Source organism: Eptesicus fuscus, chromosome 18 (assembly GCF_027574615.1).
Source record: "Eptesicus fuscus isolate TK198812 chromosome 18, DD_ASM_mEF_20220401, whole genome shotgun sequence".
Classification (NCBI taxonomy): Eukaryota; Metazoa; Chordata; class Mammalia; order Chiroptera; family Vespertilionidae; genus Eptesicus; species Eptesicus fuscus.
The window spans coordinates 7149852-7169326 of NC_072490.1; the positions used below are offsets into that span (position 1 = coordinate 7149852).

General features: G+C 44.0%; 1 protein-coding gene across 1 annotated transcript in view; it reads left to right on the top strand.

Annotated features, from left to right (window-relative positions):
- The window catches only part of MYRIP (myosin VIIA and Rab interacting protein), a 162638-nt gene that overhangs the window by 57419 nt on the left and 85744 nt on the right, over nt 1–19475 (top strand). The window contains exon 3 of the mRNA XM_054729730.1: nt 7641–7862. Coding sequence (XP_054585705.1) covers nt 7641–7862 — 222 coding nt within the window. The remainder of the gene's footprint in view (nt 1–7640; nt 7863–19475) is intronic.

Consider the following 19475-nt stretch of genomic DNA (forward strand, 5'->3'; position numbering starts at 1 on the left):
AGCTATTTCAGCATTATAAAATACCTACTAGGAAAAATGAACCAGTAAATATTATTACTCTTAAACATATTTTAAAGGATGGGTGTCTTTTTAGTGTCTGCTTTGTATTCAATTTTTTTTTCTCTTGTTATTGCCTGAATCATGATCCTAATTACTAGGCTTTGTTTCCCCTGAAAATGGAATCTGGTTTCTGAGACAAAAATATATTAGGGTGAGTCGGCAAACATTATGATCTGCAACATTATTTCCCCAGTAATGTCAAGCTCATAGATAAGAAGATATGTCAACTTTCTTTTCCATAAGCTGGAGTAGTCTAGAATAATATAAAATAGCATCTATTATGATGATGAATGCTTTTTTTTCTAGGTGCCATCGGAGGCTTTTTAATTTTATTTGGGGGATAAATGGATATTAAATGTTTAATCAAATTTTAGAAATATTTAAAACCTAAGGCAATCATAGAAACTAATTTCTTCAGAAATCTTTTTGGAAGTTTTACTTTTGACCAGGCTTAATCCATAACCAAATACCATTGCTGAATCTAAACCTGAAATACAGGTTTCTGATATTTGGAAAGGTGGGCCTGGCTCTCCTTTCAGCCTGTCTGTGATCCGTTTGCTTTTAACCCCTGCCTGTGCGGTGCACGGGGCGCTGAATCAGACATCGTCGTCGGGAAAAGGTGAAATAGTACTGCAGTAGAAGAAAGAAAACCTAAAACAAAACAAAGGGTAGCAGCCGTTTCCTGGGTCAAAACTGTCTCCTTGGGATATCAGGCATATGTGTGCCTATTTGTACCTCTTTGCCCTATAACATAATTTTTAACCCTAAATTTTGAGTAGTGGGGGGTAACTGATTATAAATGTTCTCCATCACACATCATTTGGTTTTGATTGTTATGCTAGACTATGTTGACCCTGCTGATTTTAGCTCCTAAAACTCTCCTGCTGCGCCACATCACCTAAGGCTTGACCTATTCTTCTTATTTATTCAAAACGAGCCGACAGCCTGGGACTGGGCCCTGCGGGAGGGCCGGGCACACAGTGGTGAGTCACCCACACCGGCCCCTGCCCCCTGGAGCCCTAATGGAGACCATGCACAAGTAAACAAATGAACAGATAGGGAACGTCATTCATTACACATTGCGATAAGGGCAGGGACAGAAAGAACTAGAGCTCTAAGAGAGACGTATACGGGGATGCCGGCTCTACAGAGCATTTGACAACAGGAACCTTTGTGTCACTGGATCACCCAGTATAAGCTCCACGTGAGAAATTTAATGTAGAATTGGGCTCTAGGGAATGTTACCTGTTGTGAGAAAATGGTGAACTTCCTTCCTTGTGAAATTGAAAATTCCATCAACATACCCTTTTCCCTCTCTTGCTGTGGTTTTTAGGAAGCTTGGAGAGAACTTTGATGCTCAGTGGAAGTGTTAAAGTGTCTTTTCTGGCCCTGGCCGCGGTGGCTCAGTAGGTTGGGTGTTGTCCGGTGCACTGAAGACCTGTCAGTTCAATTCAGGGCACATGCTCGGGTTGCAGGCTTGATCCCCAGTACGGGGTGTGCAGGAGGCAACCGATCAATGTTTTCTCTCACATCGACGTTTTTCTCTCACATAGAAGTTTTTCTCTCTTTCCCTCTAAAGATCGATTTAAAAATCTATTAAAATAAAAAAAAATAAAGTATCTCTTCTGGTCAGTATATTTGTGCAGCAGATGAGCTAAACACCCCCTGGCTCCTGCACCCCCATCCCAAGGATGTGCTTGTAAAATAGTAGGTGGTTCTGGGGCAGTCCAGGGCCAGCCTGGACAGATCGGGGACACGAGTGTTCAGGCCGGAAGCAGAGATGTTTGAAGGGCAGTTGATAAAAGGAAGTTTTTCAGTACGATGTGCCACATAACTCACACCTCCACTTCCGCACAGAGCGCTCAATAAAGTCAACGTTACTCTCTGGTGTCTGCCAGGAATTGGATTTGTGCTTTGGAGGTGCATCCACGTGTTGAGGCTGGCCTTGAACTGGCCGTAGAGTTAGAGCAGATGCCTCATTCTGGTTCCTGATTTTTTCAAATCTCTTTTCCTAGTTTATTGATTTTATTGTACTTTCATATTTTATAAATAAGAACATTGGTGATAACTACAAACCTAAGGCAATCATAAGAACGTCTTTCAAATTCAAACCTTTGCTCTGATCCCTACCAGCAACACCCATGGACAAGATGCTTAGTAGCAGGTGCTGCAGTGGCCTGCCCAAGTCCCCTTTGCTTGTCCAGGACACCCATAGCCCAGGGTCTCCAAGTCTTGACTGCTGATGGCTCCCAGCTGCTCCCAGGTCAGGAGAATTTTTCTCCCTAGAGGTTACACCCTCTTTGGGTCGGGGTGGAGTGGCTTCCCACTTCAGGACTGACTAATAAAACAGGGGCACAAAGGCCATCTTCTCTTCTCAGAGTGGGACCTGCTCTGCAGTACAACCCATGCTCCAGAGCTCCCCTAGGCATCAGATCACATCTCTGCTCGCCTCCTCCTTCTTATTTTCTATTCTGTTTCTCTTTCTCCCCTTAGTTCAAGAGTACGCCTACAATAAGTCATATACACAAGATTCCCTGTTCTTTGGGCTCTGCTCTCTCTCTCTTGCTCACTTTTACTAGCTGGTTCTCCAGCACAACAGGCTTTCTTATCTGTAAAGTGAAAAAAGACTTAAAAACAGGCATTCAAGAGCTAGTATTAACTGTTGTTATGAGGTAAGGCCACATCCCAAGACTAAAGAAATGCTGAGAAACTGAAACCTTACTGAAAGATTTCAGAGTGTCTTGTTATTCATTCTGATGGTTCTAGTCATCATGGCCCAATAGAGGACACAGTCTGATTGCTAAGTGATCATCTCCCCTGCCCCCCATTTCTAAGTGCAGGGCTGCCCTCTAGTGGACTCTGAATGAATGTTAATTGAGGGTAATAGGATATGAAATAGAACTCCTGTAGCTACGTAGTGAACTGTATGAAGATTAGTCTGTCTAAGCTTCAGTCTCAGCAAGCTTCTAGCAGCCTCTAGTATCACTGGCAGCTGTACTTTCCAGTGGGGGAGACCTTAGTGCCTGAGAAGAAAATCTCTCCATATGGGATTATGCCGAGTTGTCTCTTGTTTTATGGAACCGTCTCCAGAAGTTTCCACATCCTTTGCCATTTAAGAAACTGTCTGATGGGCTCTGCCTATTGAACACATCTCTCTCTCATTGTGAGTCTGTAGGCAACCACTTTCAAAAATTTTGCCAAATGCATATATCAACTTTGTTGCTATTTTCTTAATATTTTCCTCTTAAACATCTCACTTAAAAACATTAAATAGCATTTCGACTAACTCTAAGCATTTACATCTATGAAATACCAGGCTAACTATGTTTGTTAAATTTTTTCCTAATCTGTATTAAAACCAAAACATAATTTAATATAAAAAATGTTTAGTTCTGCACCACCCACGTTTGTCTGGTCCCGTGGTTGGCAAACTGTGGCTCGCGAGCCACATGCGGCTCTTTGGCCCCTTGAGTGTGGTTCTTCCACAAACACCACGGCCTGGGCGAGTCTATTTTGAAGAATTGGCATTAGAAGAAGTTTAAGTTTAAAAAATTTGGCTCTCAAAAGAAATTTCAATCGTTGTACTGTTGATATTTGGCTCTGTTGACTGATGAGTTTGCCGACCACTGGTCTGGTCCATCAGCAGTGGTCCACATGCCACACTCTGGGAAACACCACCAAAGGAACTGATGAAAATTAAAACTGAAATGCAGAAGCTTCCCATGTTTTCCAGGTATTCAGATCCAGGGTAGGAGAAGGCAAGCTGCCATGTTTCGAATCTAAAAGCATCGTTAGGAAAAACGAACAAGGGTGTATCATTTCCATCTGTAAAGCCTCTCAGGAGACCAGCCATCACAGTGGTGGCTGCCCAGGGATGTCTGTGTGGATGACCAGCCTCACGGGAAGGCCTTTTGTGGAGAAATGGAGGAGGGTGAATGGACTTAGGCTGAGCTTTCAAGAAGAGAGAACCTGTAGGAAAACCTCAAAGAAAAAAAGACATGGCATTTTCAAAGATCTGTAAGAAATGGAACAGGCTGTGTGGCTCACGCATCCTAAGAGGAGGGGGGGTGCGTTTGGAGGCACACAGGCCATGTGGGCTCCTGTTTTATCTTGTGGGGGAAAACTGGCATCTGTAAAGCATGTTAAGCAGGTGGGTGATCCAATCTGATTTTCATACTCGAAAGGACTTTCTTGCTGTAGTTGAAAGAAGAGATTGGGGAAGGGGAAGAAGTTTAGAAAGAGGCTGTTTCCCTGGTCTTGGGAGTGATGAGGCCAAGTTGGACTGGGGGTGGGTGGGGGCAAAGCAAAGATGGACACAAGTGAATGAATGCCAGGTACTTTGTATTTGGAAGATACCATGTATAGAGTATGGATTGACCATGATGTGCAAGCAGAGACAAGACCAAGAAAATGCCCCGGGTCTGGCTTTAGTAGCGGGTGGGTGGAGGGTCCATTCACTGAGCCCAGGAAGCTTAGGGAGGAGCAGTTTTGCAGAGACTGATCAGATTTGGTGTTTGCAGTCCTGGGTATCAGGAAACAGAACTCGTGAAGCTCAAGGGATTCTGTAGATTGCGTTCATAGAGCTTTTTTGATCCCCAAAGACTTTCCTTCCTGGATGTGTGATCCCATTTAATTTAGTGTCTGTGAAATATCACTGGAAGCTGGTCCGTTGCCGACGCTGTTCTTGTGTTGCTTACAGATGTCAGAGCCGCTGATGACTTAGCTCTTCGGTTCCAAATCCGAGGGACCGGCTATCGACATCTTCATGCCTCAGGACAAAAACACCGTCCTGTTTCCCTGTAAATGTTTTGTTCAGCAAAGTGTATATAATATTTTACCTCATAGGATTATTAGTTGGCCTGATGTAGTCTCCCCCTTTAATACTGATTCAGCCTTTCTCTATTACCCATCAAGCCACAGATCAGTCAGTACTGGAGACTGCTGTGCAGGGCAGCCAGCCCTGCTCACGTATTGGCCGATGTGTAAGCCAGCCCAAGTCACCGGAGGCTAAAGCTGCGAACACTCCCCGAATTGTCATGGAAAGATGTTTATGATATGTTGTTGTTACGTGAAAAATGAGGTTATAAAACCATATGTAGATTTCCGATTCTAATAGGAGGGTGGGATGAACTAGTGCGACCCTTCTTTATACTAGAAACACATAAAAATACTAACAAAAATATAAGGTTTAATATAAGAAAGAGGAAATATTTGCAAGCCATAAAACTGATAAGCGACTTGTGTCCAGAATACATTTAAAGAACTCCTCCGACACAACAATAAAAATATGAATAATCTACTTTTAAAATGGGCAAAAGCTGTGAATAGATTTTTCTTCAGAGAAGATGTACAAATGGCCAATAAGGATATGAAAAGATGCTCAGCATTATTCGTCACTAGGGAAATGCAAATCAATACCACCATTAGATAACACGCTGTACTCCCTGGGATGGCTATAATAGAAAAGGCAGACAACAGCAAGTGTTGGTGAGGAGGTGGAGAAATTGAAAGCCTCATATATTGCTGATGGGGATGTAAAAATGGTACAGCCATTTGGAAAACAGTCTGGCAGTTTTTTTAAAATTTAAACATAGCATTACCATATGACCCAGTGATTTTACCCCTGGAATTTAAAAGATATATCACACAAAAACTTATACATGAGTGTATAGCAGCATCTATAATAATAAGAGGGTAATATGCTAATTAGACCGGACATCTTCTGGATGTCCTTCCTGACAAAGCCAGTGCCGGAGGGAAGCCGGTGCCAGCAGCCGGGGGAAGGAAGGCCTACTCTTGCACGAATTTTCATGCATCAGGCCTCTAGTTATTTATAATAACCAAAGAATAGGAACAGCCCAGATGTCCATCAGCTGATGAATGGACAAATGAAATAGGATATATTAATGGAATATTATTTGGCAGTAAAAAGGAATGAAGTGCTGATACATGCTACTGCATGGATGAGCTTTGAACACATGCAAATAAAGAAGCCAGACATAACAGGCCAAATGATTCCATTTATGTAGTACGTGTCCAGAATAAGCAAAGTCATAGAACCAGAAAGGAGTTGGTGGTTGGCAGGGACTGAGGGGGCGGGCAGTGAGGAGTGACTGCATAATGTGGGCTTTCTTTTGGGGCTGATGAAAATGTTCTGAAATCAGGCAGGGGTGGGGCCTAACACAACTTTGTGAATACACTAAAACCCACTGAATTGTGCAATTGAAAGGGTACATTTTATGGTATGTGGATTATATCTCAATTTTTAAAAAGTTGGTAGGAAAGGTAAGAAAGGGAAATTCCCAGGGGGTAGAAGTGAAGAGGGGACTTTAAAAAAATATATTTTCATTGATTTCAGAGAGGAAGGGAGAGGAGAGATAGAAACATCAACGATGAGAGAGAATCATTGATTGGTACTCCTGGATCATAGATTGACACTCAGCCAGCTGGGCATGAAGAGGGGTTTTAAAACCAGAGGGATCAGTCTGGTCAGATGGGGAACGCCGGGGCCGTGGGCTCTGCGGGCTAGCGGCTGCGGCGTGCATTTTGGCGTGGGGCAAGAGAGGTGGCCTGGAGCCTTCGGGGGAGAAGCAGCTGAAAGTGAGATACTGCATAAAGTTTGGAATAAAACGCTTAGGCTTAAATAAGCAACATTTAGAAAGAAAAGGGGGACAAACTTACAAATAACTACTAATATAGCAGAGGTCTTAAAGTCATAAAAGAAACCTGTGAACCACTTTATGCCAACACACTTGAAAATCTAAACAAGAAATAGACAATTTTCTAGGCTTCAAAATTAAAGCAGTAAGTATAATATCTCATTTTAAAATATGAGGGCAGGGGAGAAAGGAAGAGGGGGGAGAGAGAGAGAGGGGACACATAAATAGTTCAGAGTAGTAGAATTCAGATAATTCTAACTTTTTCCCTTTTGCTTACCTGTTCCATGCCTAATAGGTCAGGCAAGGGTAACTCCTACGTACACAGCCTCTGTTGACCATTTAGGTCATGGATTTTGAGAGTTTTCTTTTGGTCCGAGGACCTGAAGGAGAGGATTGTGTCTTATGCAGCTCTGACTCACCACTGCTTAGGGTTTGTCCGCTCACGTTGATTTGAAAGCTTTTAAGATGCCCGGGTGCTTCCGTTTCCAGGGATGCTAACTAGGGCCAGCACCGCATCGATCATAGTCCCAGCAGGGCTGTTGGGAGGATTAACATTTTAATACAGTCACAGAACAACACGACCTCCTGCCCCTTTAAAAAGGTGTTAATTACGGTAAAGGTTCTCTTTTCTGAGGTTGTACGTAGTTTCCTAATGATGGTACGTGTCTCGGTCTAGTGTCTGAAATGTAAGTAGCAGGGTGTTCGTGCTTTTCCCATAGAAAATGTGACATATAGAAGCCCCCAACGCTCATCCACCAGTGGGGTTCCCCTCTGGCTGTCATGGGAAGCAAGTGTGAGTTGTATTGCTGTGCAGGAAGGTCCTCCACGTGGCTTGGTCTGTGCACGGGCCCGGGTGGGGATGCTCTGGGGAGAGAGAGCCCCCCTGACCTGGTCCTCCCTTCCCTTGTCTGCCCACCCCAGCGAGATGAAGCAGAAGCTGGACGAGGAGGGCAGCAAGTGCAGCATCCTCTCCAAGCACCGGAAGTTCGTGGAGCACTGCTGCATGCGCTGCTGCTCGCCCTTCACCTTCCTCGTCAACACCAAGCGCCGCTGCGGGGACTGCGCGTTCAACGTCTGCAAGAGCTGCTGCTCCTACCAGAAGCCCGAGAAGGTGTGGATCTGCTGCGTCTGCCAGCAAGCCAGGTGAGTGGCCGGGTGGGCCCCTGGGGCCTCGTCTGGCACCACCCACCTTCCTCCAGCCGGGTAGGACCAGCAGCGATGGATCAGCACACAGTACTGAGTGCAGTGGATTACCCAGGTGAGGGGCCGTAAGGATACTGCGTGAGCTGATATCACAGAGCGGACCACATTTCTCAACTTTCATTCATTCATTCATTCATTCATTCATCATTCATTCATTCATTCCACAAGTACGTGTGGGAGTCTTAGGAATGATGCTGGACACAGGAACCATGATGGTGAATGAGGCAAATGGCTTTGGGGGGTGGGGAGGGGCGGGACGGATGAAATGCATGAATGTTACAGTGCTGCACCCAGCTGGTTGGGTGCGTCCTACACAGCACTTGGCTCAAATGTCTGTCATGGCACCCCTGTGCTGCCCAACCCGTGGTGGGTGCCTCAAGGACAGGGACTGTCCCTGTCTTATTCAACTCCATGTGTAGCGCCGTACATAGCCTGGCATGTAAAAGGCGCACACATCTTCGGGCCTGAATACTAGCCCAGGGCAGTGTTCAATAGTAGAAAAATGCAGGGTACGAAGGAGGTTTCAGGAATTTTAAAGAGAAAAGGATCCAGAGAGTGTTGGAGTGTCCTGAGGAGGTTTCACGGAAGAGGAGGGGACCCTGGGTGGGACTCAGAGAGGAGGAACCACAGGGCATTCTTGGACAAGGGGCGGCATGAGCAAAGACCACAGCTCCCCCGAGGCGTGTGGAGGGCCTGGAACAGACTCTTGCGGAGGCATGTAGCGTTGGCCAGTTTATGTGAAGAATTGGGGTTCGTTCCTCAGGGGGTTATGAAATCATTGAAAGTAGCAGTTGAAAATCATTGGAACAGCAGTTTTTAAGATAACGCTGTTCTTTACTGTCCTTCAATGTATCCACCCCCTCCCCCCGCCCCCCCATAGAAGGACATAGCAGTACCTACATAATTTTGTTTTGGTTTTTCTCTGTTCCTCTCCTCTGTGGTTCAGAAAAATCTCCAAATTTACTAAGCAGTCAATAGCCGTAAAGCATACAGTCACATCCTCTCCACCCCACCTCTACCCTGAGTTGCACGAGTTTATTATCAGTCACAATTAAAGGACACATCGCTGTCATGAAACAGCAGAATTGCCGAGTGCCGAGTGCACGGCCTCAGGGGCACATCACTTACAAATGGAAGAACGTTGCCCTTCTGATTCCCATCCTGTGCTACTTTCTTTCCACAAGACAGTCTCAAGGAGCAGCCAGATACTGAAAAGTAAGTTGTCAAAGGACAGCAGCTGGCTCCTAAGGCTGCATTTTAAATGTCCATTTCACATTTCTACCACTTCATGGGGAGGCAGGAGGCTTAGGTAAGCCTGTGTAATAGTCCTGCGTTATTTCAGTGTAAACATGCCACGGCAGTTCCCCGAGTCTCAGAGGCAGGACATTGGAAAATAATGGACCACACAGAGGAGGATACCTGGAAAGACATCCAAAACACGAATGTACATTTGTTCCAATTATTCTGAGAAAAGGGAGGGTCATTGAGGAGTCTTCCACATTCCGCGTGTCTAGCCTAGCTAGGACACACCTAAGGTGGTTTAATCAGAATTGGCAGAAAGAAGTTGCTGAGGGGAAGTTGGGAATTTTGCTCTTTTAATCTTGAATGATGTCTGGTGGGGGCATCTCAGGAGTCTTGGGATTATTATTGTATGAAATCAAAGGGGACGGGAAATTTGAGCTCGTTTCCGTTTTTTCTATGTTATTCAAGTTCATCATCAGAACCTGTCCAGGAAAGAAACCCCTAGGATACATGTGGCGGGTTTTTGCTTCTGGACATTTCTCTTGAAACTGATAGAGAAGAATGTCCAGGTCAGAGTACCTCAGTCTGACAGTTTTTTACACTTTGCAGGATGTCTCAGAAAAGTCCATTTGATGTGGGTAGTTACAAGCTGTCCAACCCCCAGCATTACACGAGCATTTAAGTCATATTTTGACTTGAATCAAGTATGAAAGTTTTCAGATAAATAACTTTAAAAACTTGCACAGAAACAGAAAAAAACAACAACACAGTGTACAACAGATGGTTTAGACTTTAGATACTGATCTTATGTAGTAAAAACCCGTGTCCTGCTGGGGTGTCGTGGTATGGGGCACTCCGTACCGCCATCCACTGTGTCCGTCAGACTCTCTGCCCCTCATGTAATTTGCAGCTCGCCTCTTGGTTTAGAAGTGATTTACTTCAGGTTTTAGTCTTCGGGACGTCCTCTCAGCATATTCATATTCAAGCAGTTGGATTTAAAACATTGTATACGTCAGATTCCACAAAGAACCCATTGTGTGTGTGTGTGTGTGTGTGTGTGTGTGTGTGTGCGCGCGCGCGCGTGCGCGCGTGTGCAATCTCAATGAAACAGTAGAGAGCATCTCTGAGAGGTGCAGAGATGACCACTTTAGTGAGGTCACTTTCAGAACCACGGTTCCCTCCCCACAGCCCATGATGTACTTTTCCTTTCCCAGGAAAATCAATCCCATGTTTGCTGCATTGGTTTCATCCCTAGCGGTTTATCCCATGGCTACCATATGCATGGTTTTTGAGATACCGTGGAGCCATGAATAATCCTATATAATAAAGGGCCAATATGCAAATCGACCAAACGGCAGAACAACAGGTCGCTATGATGCACACTGACCACCAGGGGGCAGATGCTCAATGCAGGAGCTGCCCCCTGGTGGTCAGTGCACTCCCATAGGGGGAGCGCCGCTCAGCCAGAAGCCCTGAGCCAAGCTCATGGCTGGTGAGCACAGAGGCAGTGGTGGGAGCCTCTCCCACCTCCGCAGCAGCACTAAGGATGTTCGACTGGCGGCCTAGGCCCGCTCCCCGCCAGTCAGACATCCCCTGAGGGCTCCCGGACTGCAAGAGGGCGCAGGCTGGGCTGAGGGACACCCCCCCACCCCCGAGTGCACGAATTTCATGCACCAGGCCTCTAGTTATAATAATAAAAATGTTTGTCCACAAATAATCAAGGAGCTAGGAGTTGAGAGTAGATGTTCCTGGGAAAATATTAACAAGTTGCATCAGAAGTAAATAACTGTGTGAGGCCCTTGGGCCTGCCTCTGGTGCAGCTCTAAATGAGAGACTTGCATTAGAAACGTAGGGTTCGTCAGGGAGGACCCTGGGCCTAGTCACTGTAAAAATGGTGGTGTCTCTAACTGCAGCTTTCTTCCTTTTCATCTCAATGAAAAAGAGCCTCTATGTCTTAGTGTTCTGTTTGATTACTTATCAGAGTAAAGAACTTTTATTTTAAATGAAAATTCCCTTTTCACGGTCGTTGCTGAAATTACCATCAATTCTTTTGTTCCATATGTTTTGCATTAAAATGTGTTTCTGTTGTTAGTGTCAGTTTAAAATTGTTAACTTTGGGGAATTAACAAACACATGAATTTATTATGGAATGAATGATGGATTACTTATTTTTAAAAAATATATTTGTATTGCCAAAACCGGTTTGGCTCAGTGGATAGAGCGTCCGTCTGTGGACTGAAAGGTCCCAGGTTCGATTCTGGTCAAGGGCATGTACCTTGGTTGTGGGCATATCCCCAGTAGGAGGTGTGCAGGAGGCTGATCGATGTTTCTCTCTCATCAATGTTTCTAACTCTCTCTATATATTTTTTTATTATTGATTTTTAGAGAGAGAGGAAGGGAGAGGGATAGAGAGAAACATCAATGAGAGAGGAAGTCATCAGTTGGCTGCCTCCTGCACGGCCCCCACCAGGGATTGAGCCCACAACCCGGGCATGTACCTTGCCTGGGAATTGAACCGGTGACCTCTTGGTTCCTGGGTTGATGCTCAACTGTCGAGCTACACCAGCCAGGCTGTTTTTGTGTGTGTGTTTTGTTTTTTTTTAAAGTATATTTTTACTGATTTCAAAGAGGAAGGGAGAGGGAGAGAGAGATAGAAACATCAAAGATGAGAGAGAATAATTTATTGGCTGCCTCCTGCACACCCCCTACTGGGGATCAAGCCCGCAACCTGAGCATGTGCCCTTGACCGGAATTGAACCTGGGACCTTTCAGTCCGCAGGCCAACACTCTATCCACTGAACCAAACCAGCTAGGGCTGGATGACTTATTTTGGAAGTTATAGAATCAATGGGATATTACTGAATCATTCCCTTTGTCATTTTTTTGTTATACATAAATTTATGTTCTTGACCACTTATTATACATATTCTTTCAAACATTGTGTAAATAAGGACATGTGGTAGTTGCATTTTGAGGTCTTCTGCAGGAAATGAAACTTTCAGAGTGAGCTCAGCCCATACATCTCAACCATTATTATTTCGGGTCAAATTGATTCAAGAACAATGTCTCTAATTTCCTTGGGAACAAACTGTCTTTCTAGTTCTTTGCTTTATTATAAAAATGGTTCTCTCTGATTTTTATCATTTTGTGCTATTACCTTTAACACAGACCAGTTTGGGAGATTGTTTTCAGGGAATGAGAGAGAAAAATTATTCTTGGAACTGAAATCAAAACACATCTCCTCGTTATGCCTGTGTCATTTGCTTTGGTTTTTCTGAGACAACTTAAGACTTCATTCTTTCCTCTTGGAGTTAGAATCTTGGATATCTGATCACTTATCTCTTGGTATTCACACAGCCCACATGATTCATAAATCTGCATACTGCCCTTTTGGTATAAACTCCACAGTATGTTTTAGAGATACCCAATGGGTGTGCAGTATCTCTAAACAGATATAACACTTAAAAATTATCACTATTGGATAAGGACATTTACAGGTTAACAAATATATAGGGAAATATTGAACCTCACTAAAAAGCAAGGGAATCAAGTTTGTGCTTCACGTAGTATATTTTCCTCATTAGTAATTTTTTTTCTTTACTCATCACACAGATTGAAAAAGGCCTTCTCATTGCTGGTGAAGTCTAAGTGGGCATAACCTTTTAACCAACATGTATCAAGAGCCTGTAGCATGTCCAAACCCTTTTACTCTATAATTTCATTTTTGAAAACCTATACCTAAATAGGAAACAAATTATTTTTTTAAGTGCTGTACAAAAATGGGTGAATTATTTGTAATTTAAAAAAGACTGATGAATCTCAGAGGGAAAGCAGGGGTGAGGGTGGGAAGAGAGATTAACCAAAGAACTTATATGCATACTAGAGGTCCAGTGCATGACATTCGTGCACTGGCGGGGGGGGGGGGGGGTTCCCCTCAGCCCGGCCTGCACCCTTAGCAGTCCAGGAGCCCTCAGGAGTTGCTGCGGAGGTGTGAGAGGCTCCTGCCACCATGGCTGTGCTTGCTCAGCGTATGGCTGAGTGGCGCTCCTCCTGTGGGAGAGCACTGACCACCAGGGGGCAGCTCCTGCGTTGAGAGTCTGCCCCCTGGTGGTCAGTGCACATCATAGTCATTGCACCATTTGGTTGATTTGCATATTACCCTTTTATTATATAGGAATATGCATTACCCATGGACACAGACAATAGTGTCTGTTGGAGAGGGTGGAAGTGAGGTGGAGAGGGTCAGTGGGGAAAAGGGACATCCGTAATACTTTCAACAATAAAGATTTTAAAAAACCAATAAAGATACATTTTTTAAAAATATATTTTTATTGATGTCACAGAGGAAGGGAGAGGGAGAGAGAGATAGAAACATCAATGATGAGAGAGGATCACTGATTGGCTGCCTCCTGCACGCCCCACACTGAGGATTGAGCCTGCAACCCAGGCATGTGCCCTGACTGGGAATTGAACTTTGACCTGCTGGTTCCTAGGTCAATGCTCAATCACTGAGCCACACCGGCTGGGTAATAAAGATAAATCTTTTAAAAAGAGTGAAATAATCTAATTGCCCAACAATAGAACAGTGGATGTAAAGTAGGGTACATTCAACTCGACTGAATGTGATGAGACCTTTAAAATAATGTGTGTGTTGGATTAACGTGGATGAATCCTTACTTTAAACTGTTAGATTTAAAACTGCAATGCAAAATGCGCATGTAATATAATTACTATGTAATCAAGAAAATATAGGAAAAGGACTGAAAGGAAATTAACAATCAATGCTGTTTACAGTACCGTATTTTCTGGCGTATAAGATGACCTTTTAACCCAGGAAAATCTTCTCAAAAGTCGGGGGTCTTATACGCCGGAAAATACGGTAATTGGGAGGTAGGCTTATGGATACTATTTTTCTTACCTCTCTATTTTCCATTTTGTTTTCAAGTTTTTCACATTTTGGACATGTGCTTTTATAAACCGGTATAAATAAAATAAAAATAAAAACATCTAGGATTTGTTCCTTTCCTCCTCGTTCCAAAACCCCCTCCTGCATCACCCAGTGTTGCTGTCCCCCAACCACCCCGCTTTACACCAACATTACACCCAGTTTCCTAGGAAAAATGGAACCATTGAAGGGTACTTGTATTTTGAAGAGACAGTTAATGGGCAATTTCCATTATTGATCTGTCTATAACAGATCTCCATAGAGACTGTGACTGCAGTACTCAGTCTAATCATTGTCAGAGTGGCCTGAGTCATGAGGCAGCTGGGAATTCTTTAAAATTGAAATTGCCCCCAGTGAAAGCTAAGCATCTATTTTCTGTTCACTAATTCTTTACTATCAATAGATTAAATAACAAATGAATATATCAGGAGTGCCTGCTATGGACATGGGATTGAACTTGCCTTTTCAGATGAGTTATTTCCTCTAATCCTTATAAGAACTCTGTAAGGGGCAAGAGATTAGCTCCATTTTTGAGCCATGAAACTCTGAAACTCCAAATGACTATGTGGCTAGTCAAGGTCATCTTGTAAGTCTCAAGTTCAGGAGTCTTCTTACCATCAGGAATACAGCCTGGGCCCCTAGGCCCCTGACCTTCATTCAGCTGCCCCACAGGCCTCCTCGCACAGCCAGCTACCTGGACCCCGTGTTTAGGTCTGTAGAGCAGTGGGCAGCCTATGTTCCTAAACGGGGTCAAAGGATGGTGAAGGTTTCTATTCCTTTTGAAAGCACTGTGCATCCACAGGCGGTTAACTACACACTTGTATTTCCTGCAGGGGAGGGCAGTTAGGGGCAATCAGGCTGGCAGGGGAGGACAGTCAGGGGTGACCAGGCTGGCAGGGGAGGGCAGTTAGGGGTGACCACTGAAATCTCACTGCAGCCATAGCAGTGAGAACAGACTGAGACACAGGAGAGAATGTCCTGGGAGGCGGACGGGTTTGGTGGCATCACAGTCCATGCCACCATGTCAGACATTGGCACTCCTCTCCCCTTAGCACTCTGGGTTCCTCGCAGTCCATCTAACCTGAGGCCTTTAGCGCTAACATTTATCCTGTCTGGACCATGGGGATGAGCGGGTGCTGTATTGATTGAAAGATCGAATCCCTGTAATTCTGAAGTTTTAGGGAAAGTACAGACTTTGATGTGGCACATCAGGAGCATGAATTTAATTTTTGAGATAATTTGGTAAACCATTGGCCTCTTGAGTTATCCAAGGGGTGAGGAGGATGTGAGCGATGCTAGTGTAAAGGTCAGGAGTAATGCAAACACGTCATGGCACTCTCCCAACTGGGAAATGACTCTTTTGTGTAGCTCAGGTGATCTCTGCTTATTTATGTTGAGCCAAATAGAAAGAGGACCTAAATGGCCACTATAAACAATGTTGGCTCGCCCTGGCTGGTGTGGCTCAGTTGGTTGGGCATCATCCCAGGCACCAAAAGGTTGCCAGTTTGATTCCCTGTCAGGGCATATGCCAGGGTTGCAGGCTCAATCTCCCTGCAGTCGATGGATGTTATGCTTTCACATCAATGTTTCTCTCTCTCTCCCTCTCTCTAAAAATCAGGAAAACATCTTTTAAAAAAATAATAATGTTGGACCATAGATTGCTATATGATTTTGGGCATACAACTCAGGTGGAGTTCGAAGTTGAAGGATATTGCTATTAAAACTGTTTCTATTCCCATCTATAGGAACAAATTTCCTCAGGGCTTACTTGTTTTTTAAAAAAGGGATAAAACTAGTGCTGAGCACTATCTCATTCAAATAATAAATAATATTCCTCTGTTCAGAAAAGAAGTTAATAAAAAAGCCATCTCATTGCAAGATATATTTCCAATAAATGTATATGTTCTCTTACTGTTTATCAGAATTTAATATATTCTGTTTTTCCATCAACTGTGTCTTAGTCAAAATCGATAACTCAAGCCAAGATAAATATTTTGACACTTTGAACTTCATGGCTCAAAAAATTATTAAATTCAATTTATTACACATCTTTGTCTGACAAAGAAGGACAACATGGTGATGAATTTAAAAACTAAACATAAAAATATATGACATTAAAATAAAATTCTATAAGGGCAGTAGAATAGGAAAGAAATGTCTGTTCAAGGAGAAAACTAAAATATGTTAAAATAGAGCATCAGCCTGTGGACCAAAGGGAACTGGGTTCGATTCTGGTCAGGGGCACGTACCTTGGTTGCAGGCTCAAAGCGATGTGTTTCTCTCATATCAATGTTTCTCTGTCTTTCCCTTTCTCTTCTACTCTCCCTAAAAATCAATGGAAAAATATCCTGGGTGAAGATTACAAATAATAATAATAATAATAATAATAATAATAAAAAAAATATGAATAAATAAATGTAATTTTCTCAACTGTTAAAGGAGTCAGCAAACTAGGGCCCACAGACCAAATCTGGCATGTCCCCTGTTTTATAACAAAGTTTGATTGGCACACATCTATGTTCATGCATTTGTGTATTGTCTATATCTGCATTCAATTACAACAGCAGATTTGAATAATTACAAAGAGACACTAGAAAATATTTACTATCTGGCCATCTACCAAAAGTTTGCAATCCCCAGCTTAGACCGTCATGGCCCTTCACCCAGATTTCAGCACATTTCCATCCTGAACACAGTGGGACACTTTCTTTAAGATGTTAACTGGGATGAGATGGCAACCATGAATGTCTGCCACATGCACAGTACGGAATATCTGGGGATTTTAATAGCTGACAAGACATCACACAAGCTGGCAGCACCTTTCCTGTTAATTGACTGCAGTGTGGACCAAGGAACCCCCACCCCCAGCCCCTGAGAGGGCCATGCTTCGTGGCCTTGAAATAATGAGTGAGCTTAAAAAATAACGGAATCTTGAGCATCGTTTTCTATTAACAGGGACCAGTTTAGAGATGTCATCATCATCAGCTTTACTCATTGACATGGTAGGAAAAAATGCCAACGTTTTTTTACCAGTTTAGACTGGTATTAAAACTTTTGTACTCCATCTTAAGGCCATTCATTAGATATCTCTTAGCATAGCTTTTTTAGCATAATATTAACCTAGTACATAGCCACCAACTACATCAGTGCTTGACATGTCTCAGTGATATGAAGATGAAAATAACGCGTGGAAATATAATCAGCTTCTGGCCTCGATAGGCCACAAATAGCTTTAAGGCTTTAGGGAAAGAAATAAAGAGGTTAATTTTATCTTTTGGGCAAATACTGAAATACAGGAGGCCATTAAATAGAAAACAAACTGCTCTCATAGAGAAGGGTTTTCATTTAGCCCCTAATTGATGCTATGTTCACATTAAGAGAGAAAATCAATAGAAAATGTTCTTTAAAATGGACCCAGCAGTCAAACAGCTTGTCATCATTTGAGAGGGGAAAAAAAAAAGCCCAAAATGTAAAAAGCACCCGAACCTCAGAGGTTTGATGACTTTCTGGAGGTGGAGCCTGGCCTGGTTTGCCTCCCATGACCAGCCACGCTGTCCCAAGGACATGAGGAAGCCTCGCAGAGATCATGCCCGTTAGAATCATGCTGCTCCTCTCCGCTGGTTTCAGCCGTCTTTGTTGAGGAGTCACACCCAGAGCTAAAAGACCTTGTCAAAGTACCTTTTCCTAAGAGAAACAGCTCCTCGGTTCAGGCTAGTTTTCGACCAAAGTCTAGGCAGCAAGAATCCCCTGGAAGTCCTGGAATAGGTCCTCTTAAACCGGATAATACAGAAATAAGAGAATTGAGGATGACCGAAGCCGTGCCCTGGACTAACCCATATATGTCAACTAACATTCACATAAATCCCATTGAACAAACACAGTGCATCTGGGTTCCGATGCTAATGTCTGTTCCCTCCCCACCAAGGAAGTGGTGAGAGCTAAGCGAGGCGTTAGGAGAGGTGTCCCTGTCCCGGTCCCCATCTGCGTCGTCATTTATCTTCTTGATTCTTGGTCTGGCAACACTTTCTCTTTCATCCTTCCCAACCTGCACAGGAGTGAGTGTTTCCTTAATCCGGGGTCTTCATAACAATGATGAAGAGGCAGTCCTTCCGAAGCGGCTCGGATTTTATGGATGGGAGGCAGGGTCTTGGACAGGGATGATTCTAAAGGGCCAGGCGCCCTGCTCCTCCCTGGTACCTGCTCCGGTCCATGAGTCCCTGCGCTCACTTGGCATTCCCTGCCACACGAGCTTGTTCAGGTCCTGGAAATGCCTTTTTTTGCTCTCTCTGTGCTGTCCGTGAGTGCCTGGGGGTTTTTGCACCAGAACTTGTAGCTCGGGCTTTATTTACGAAAAGTGAGAAGTTTCTAGGGCCTGACCGACGTGGCTCAGTGGTTGAGCATCAACCTATGAGCCAGAAGGTCATGGTTTGATCCCCGGTCAGGGCACATGCCCGGGTTGCAGGCTCCATCTCCATTGGGGGTCATGGAGGAGGCAGCCAATCAGTGCTTCTCTCTCATCATTGATGTTTCTCTCTCTCTCTCCCTCTCCCTTTCTCTCTGAAATCAATAAAAATATATTTTTTAAAAGTTTCTAGGCCATAATCTTAATTAGTCCTGGACAATATAGACAGGACAGTCTTGTTTTCCATCTTATAAATGCGGAGAAAGAGGCTTGGGAGACTCACCCAAGTCCACACACTTGCTGGAGGGTAGACAAAAGCTTAGCAGCCATTATGAGTTCCCCAAAATCAGGCTCCAGCAGAAGAGTCAGCTTTGGGCACCTAGGCTACCACTTATCCATGGTTGAAATCATGAAAGAACAGACCCCTGAGCCCTGGAACGCCTCAACCAGTACTCTGCCAAGCTGTGCAATGAGAAATATCCACGCCAGTCAGAGGTCAGTGTTCTTCGGAATCATCCTATCACTAGGAATGAGACAGTGAAGGATTATCTCTAGTTACTGGAGAAGCCTTTGAACAAACAGCAAAAATATCTACAGGTCACTCTTTTCAAATTCTAGTTCCCGTAAAGAAAAGCATTCTCTGTGACTGTATTGAGCATTCTTTTGCTACTGTCCCCTAACAAAAGGTTTGTCCTTTTTCCTCCTTCATTTTTCTGGGCAAGGGGTTGGGGCTGTGGTTAACGTTTGAGCTGTGCAGGCATGACTGTCAGCTGGGAGGATTGGGTGCTGGGTGCATGCTGAGCATGGCACATGGCACCAGAGCTCTGCTCCAACCAGAAAAGCAGACAGAAAGCTTGGGTGTAGAGTGTCTGAAGTGGGGGGTGGAGAATGTGGCAATGCATTGGGGACCCGGGGGTCAGGAATGATGTGTAGCAAGGTCGCGATGCTAAATACCCTGGACTAA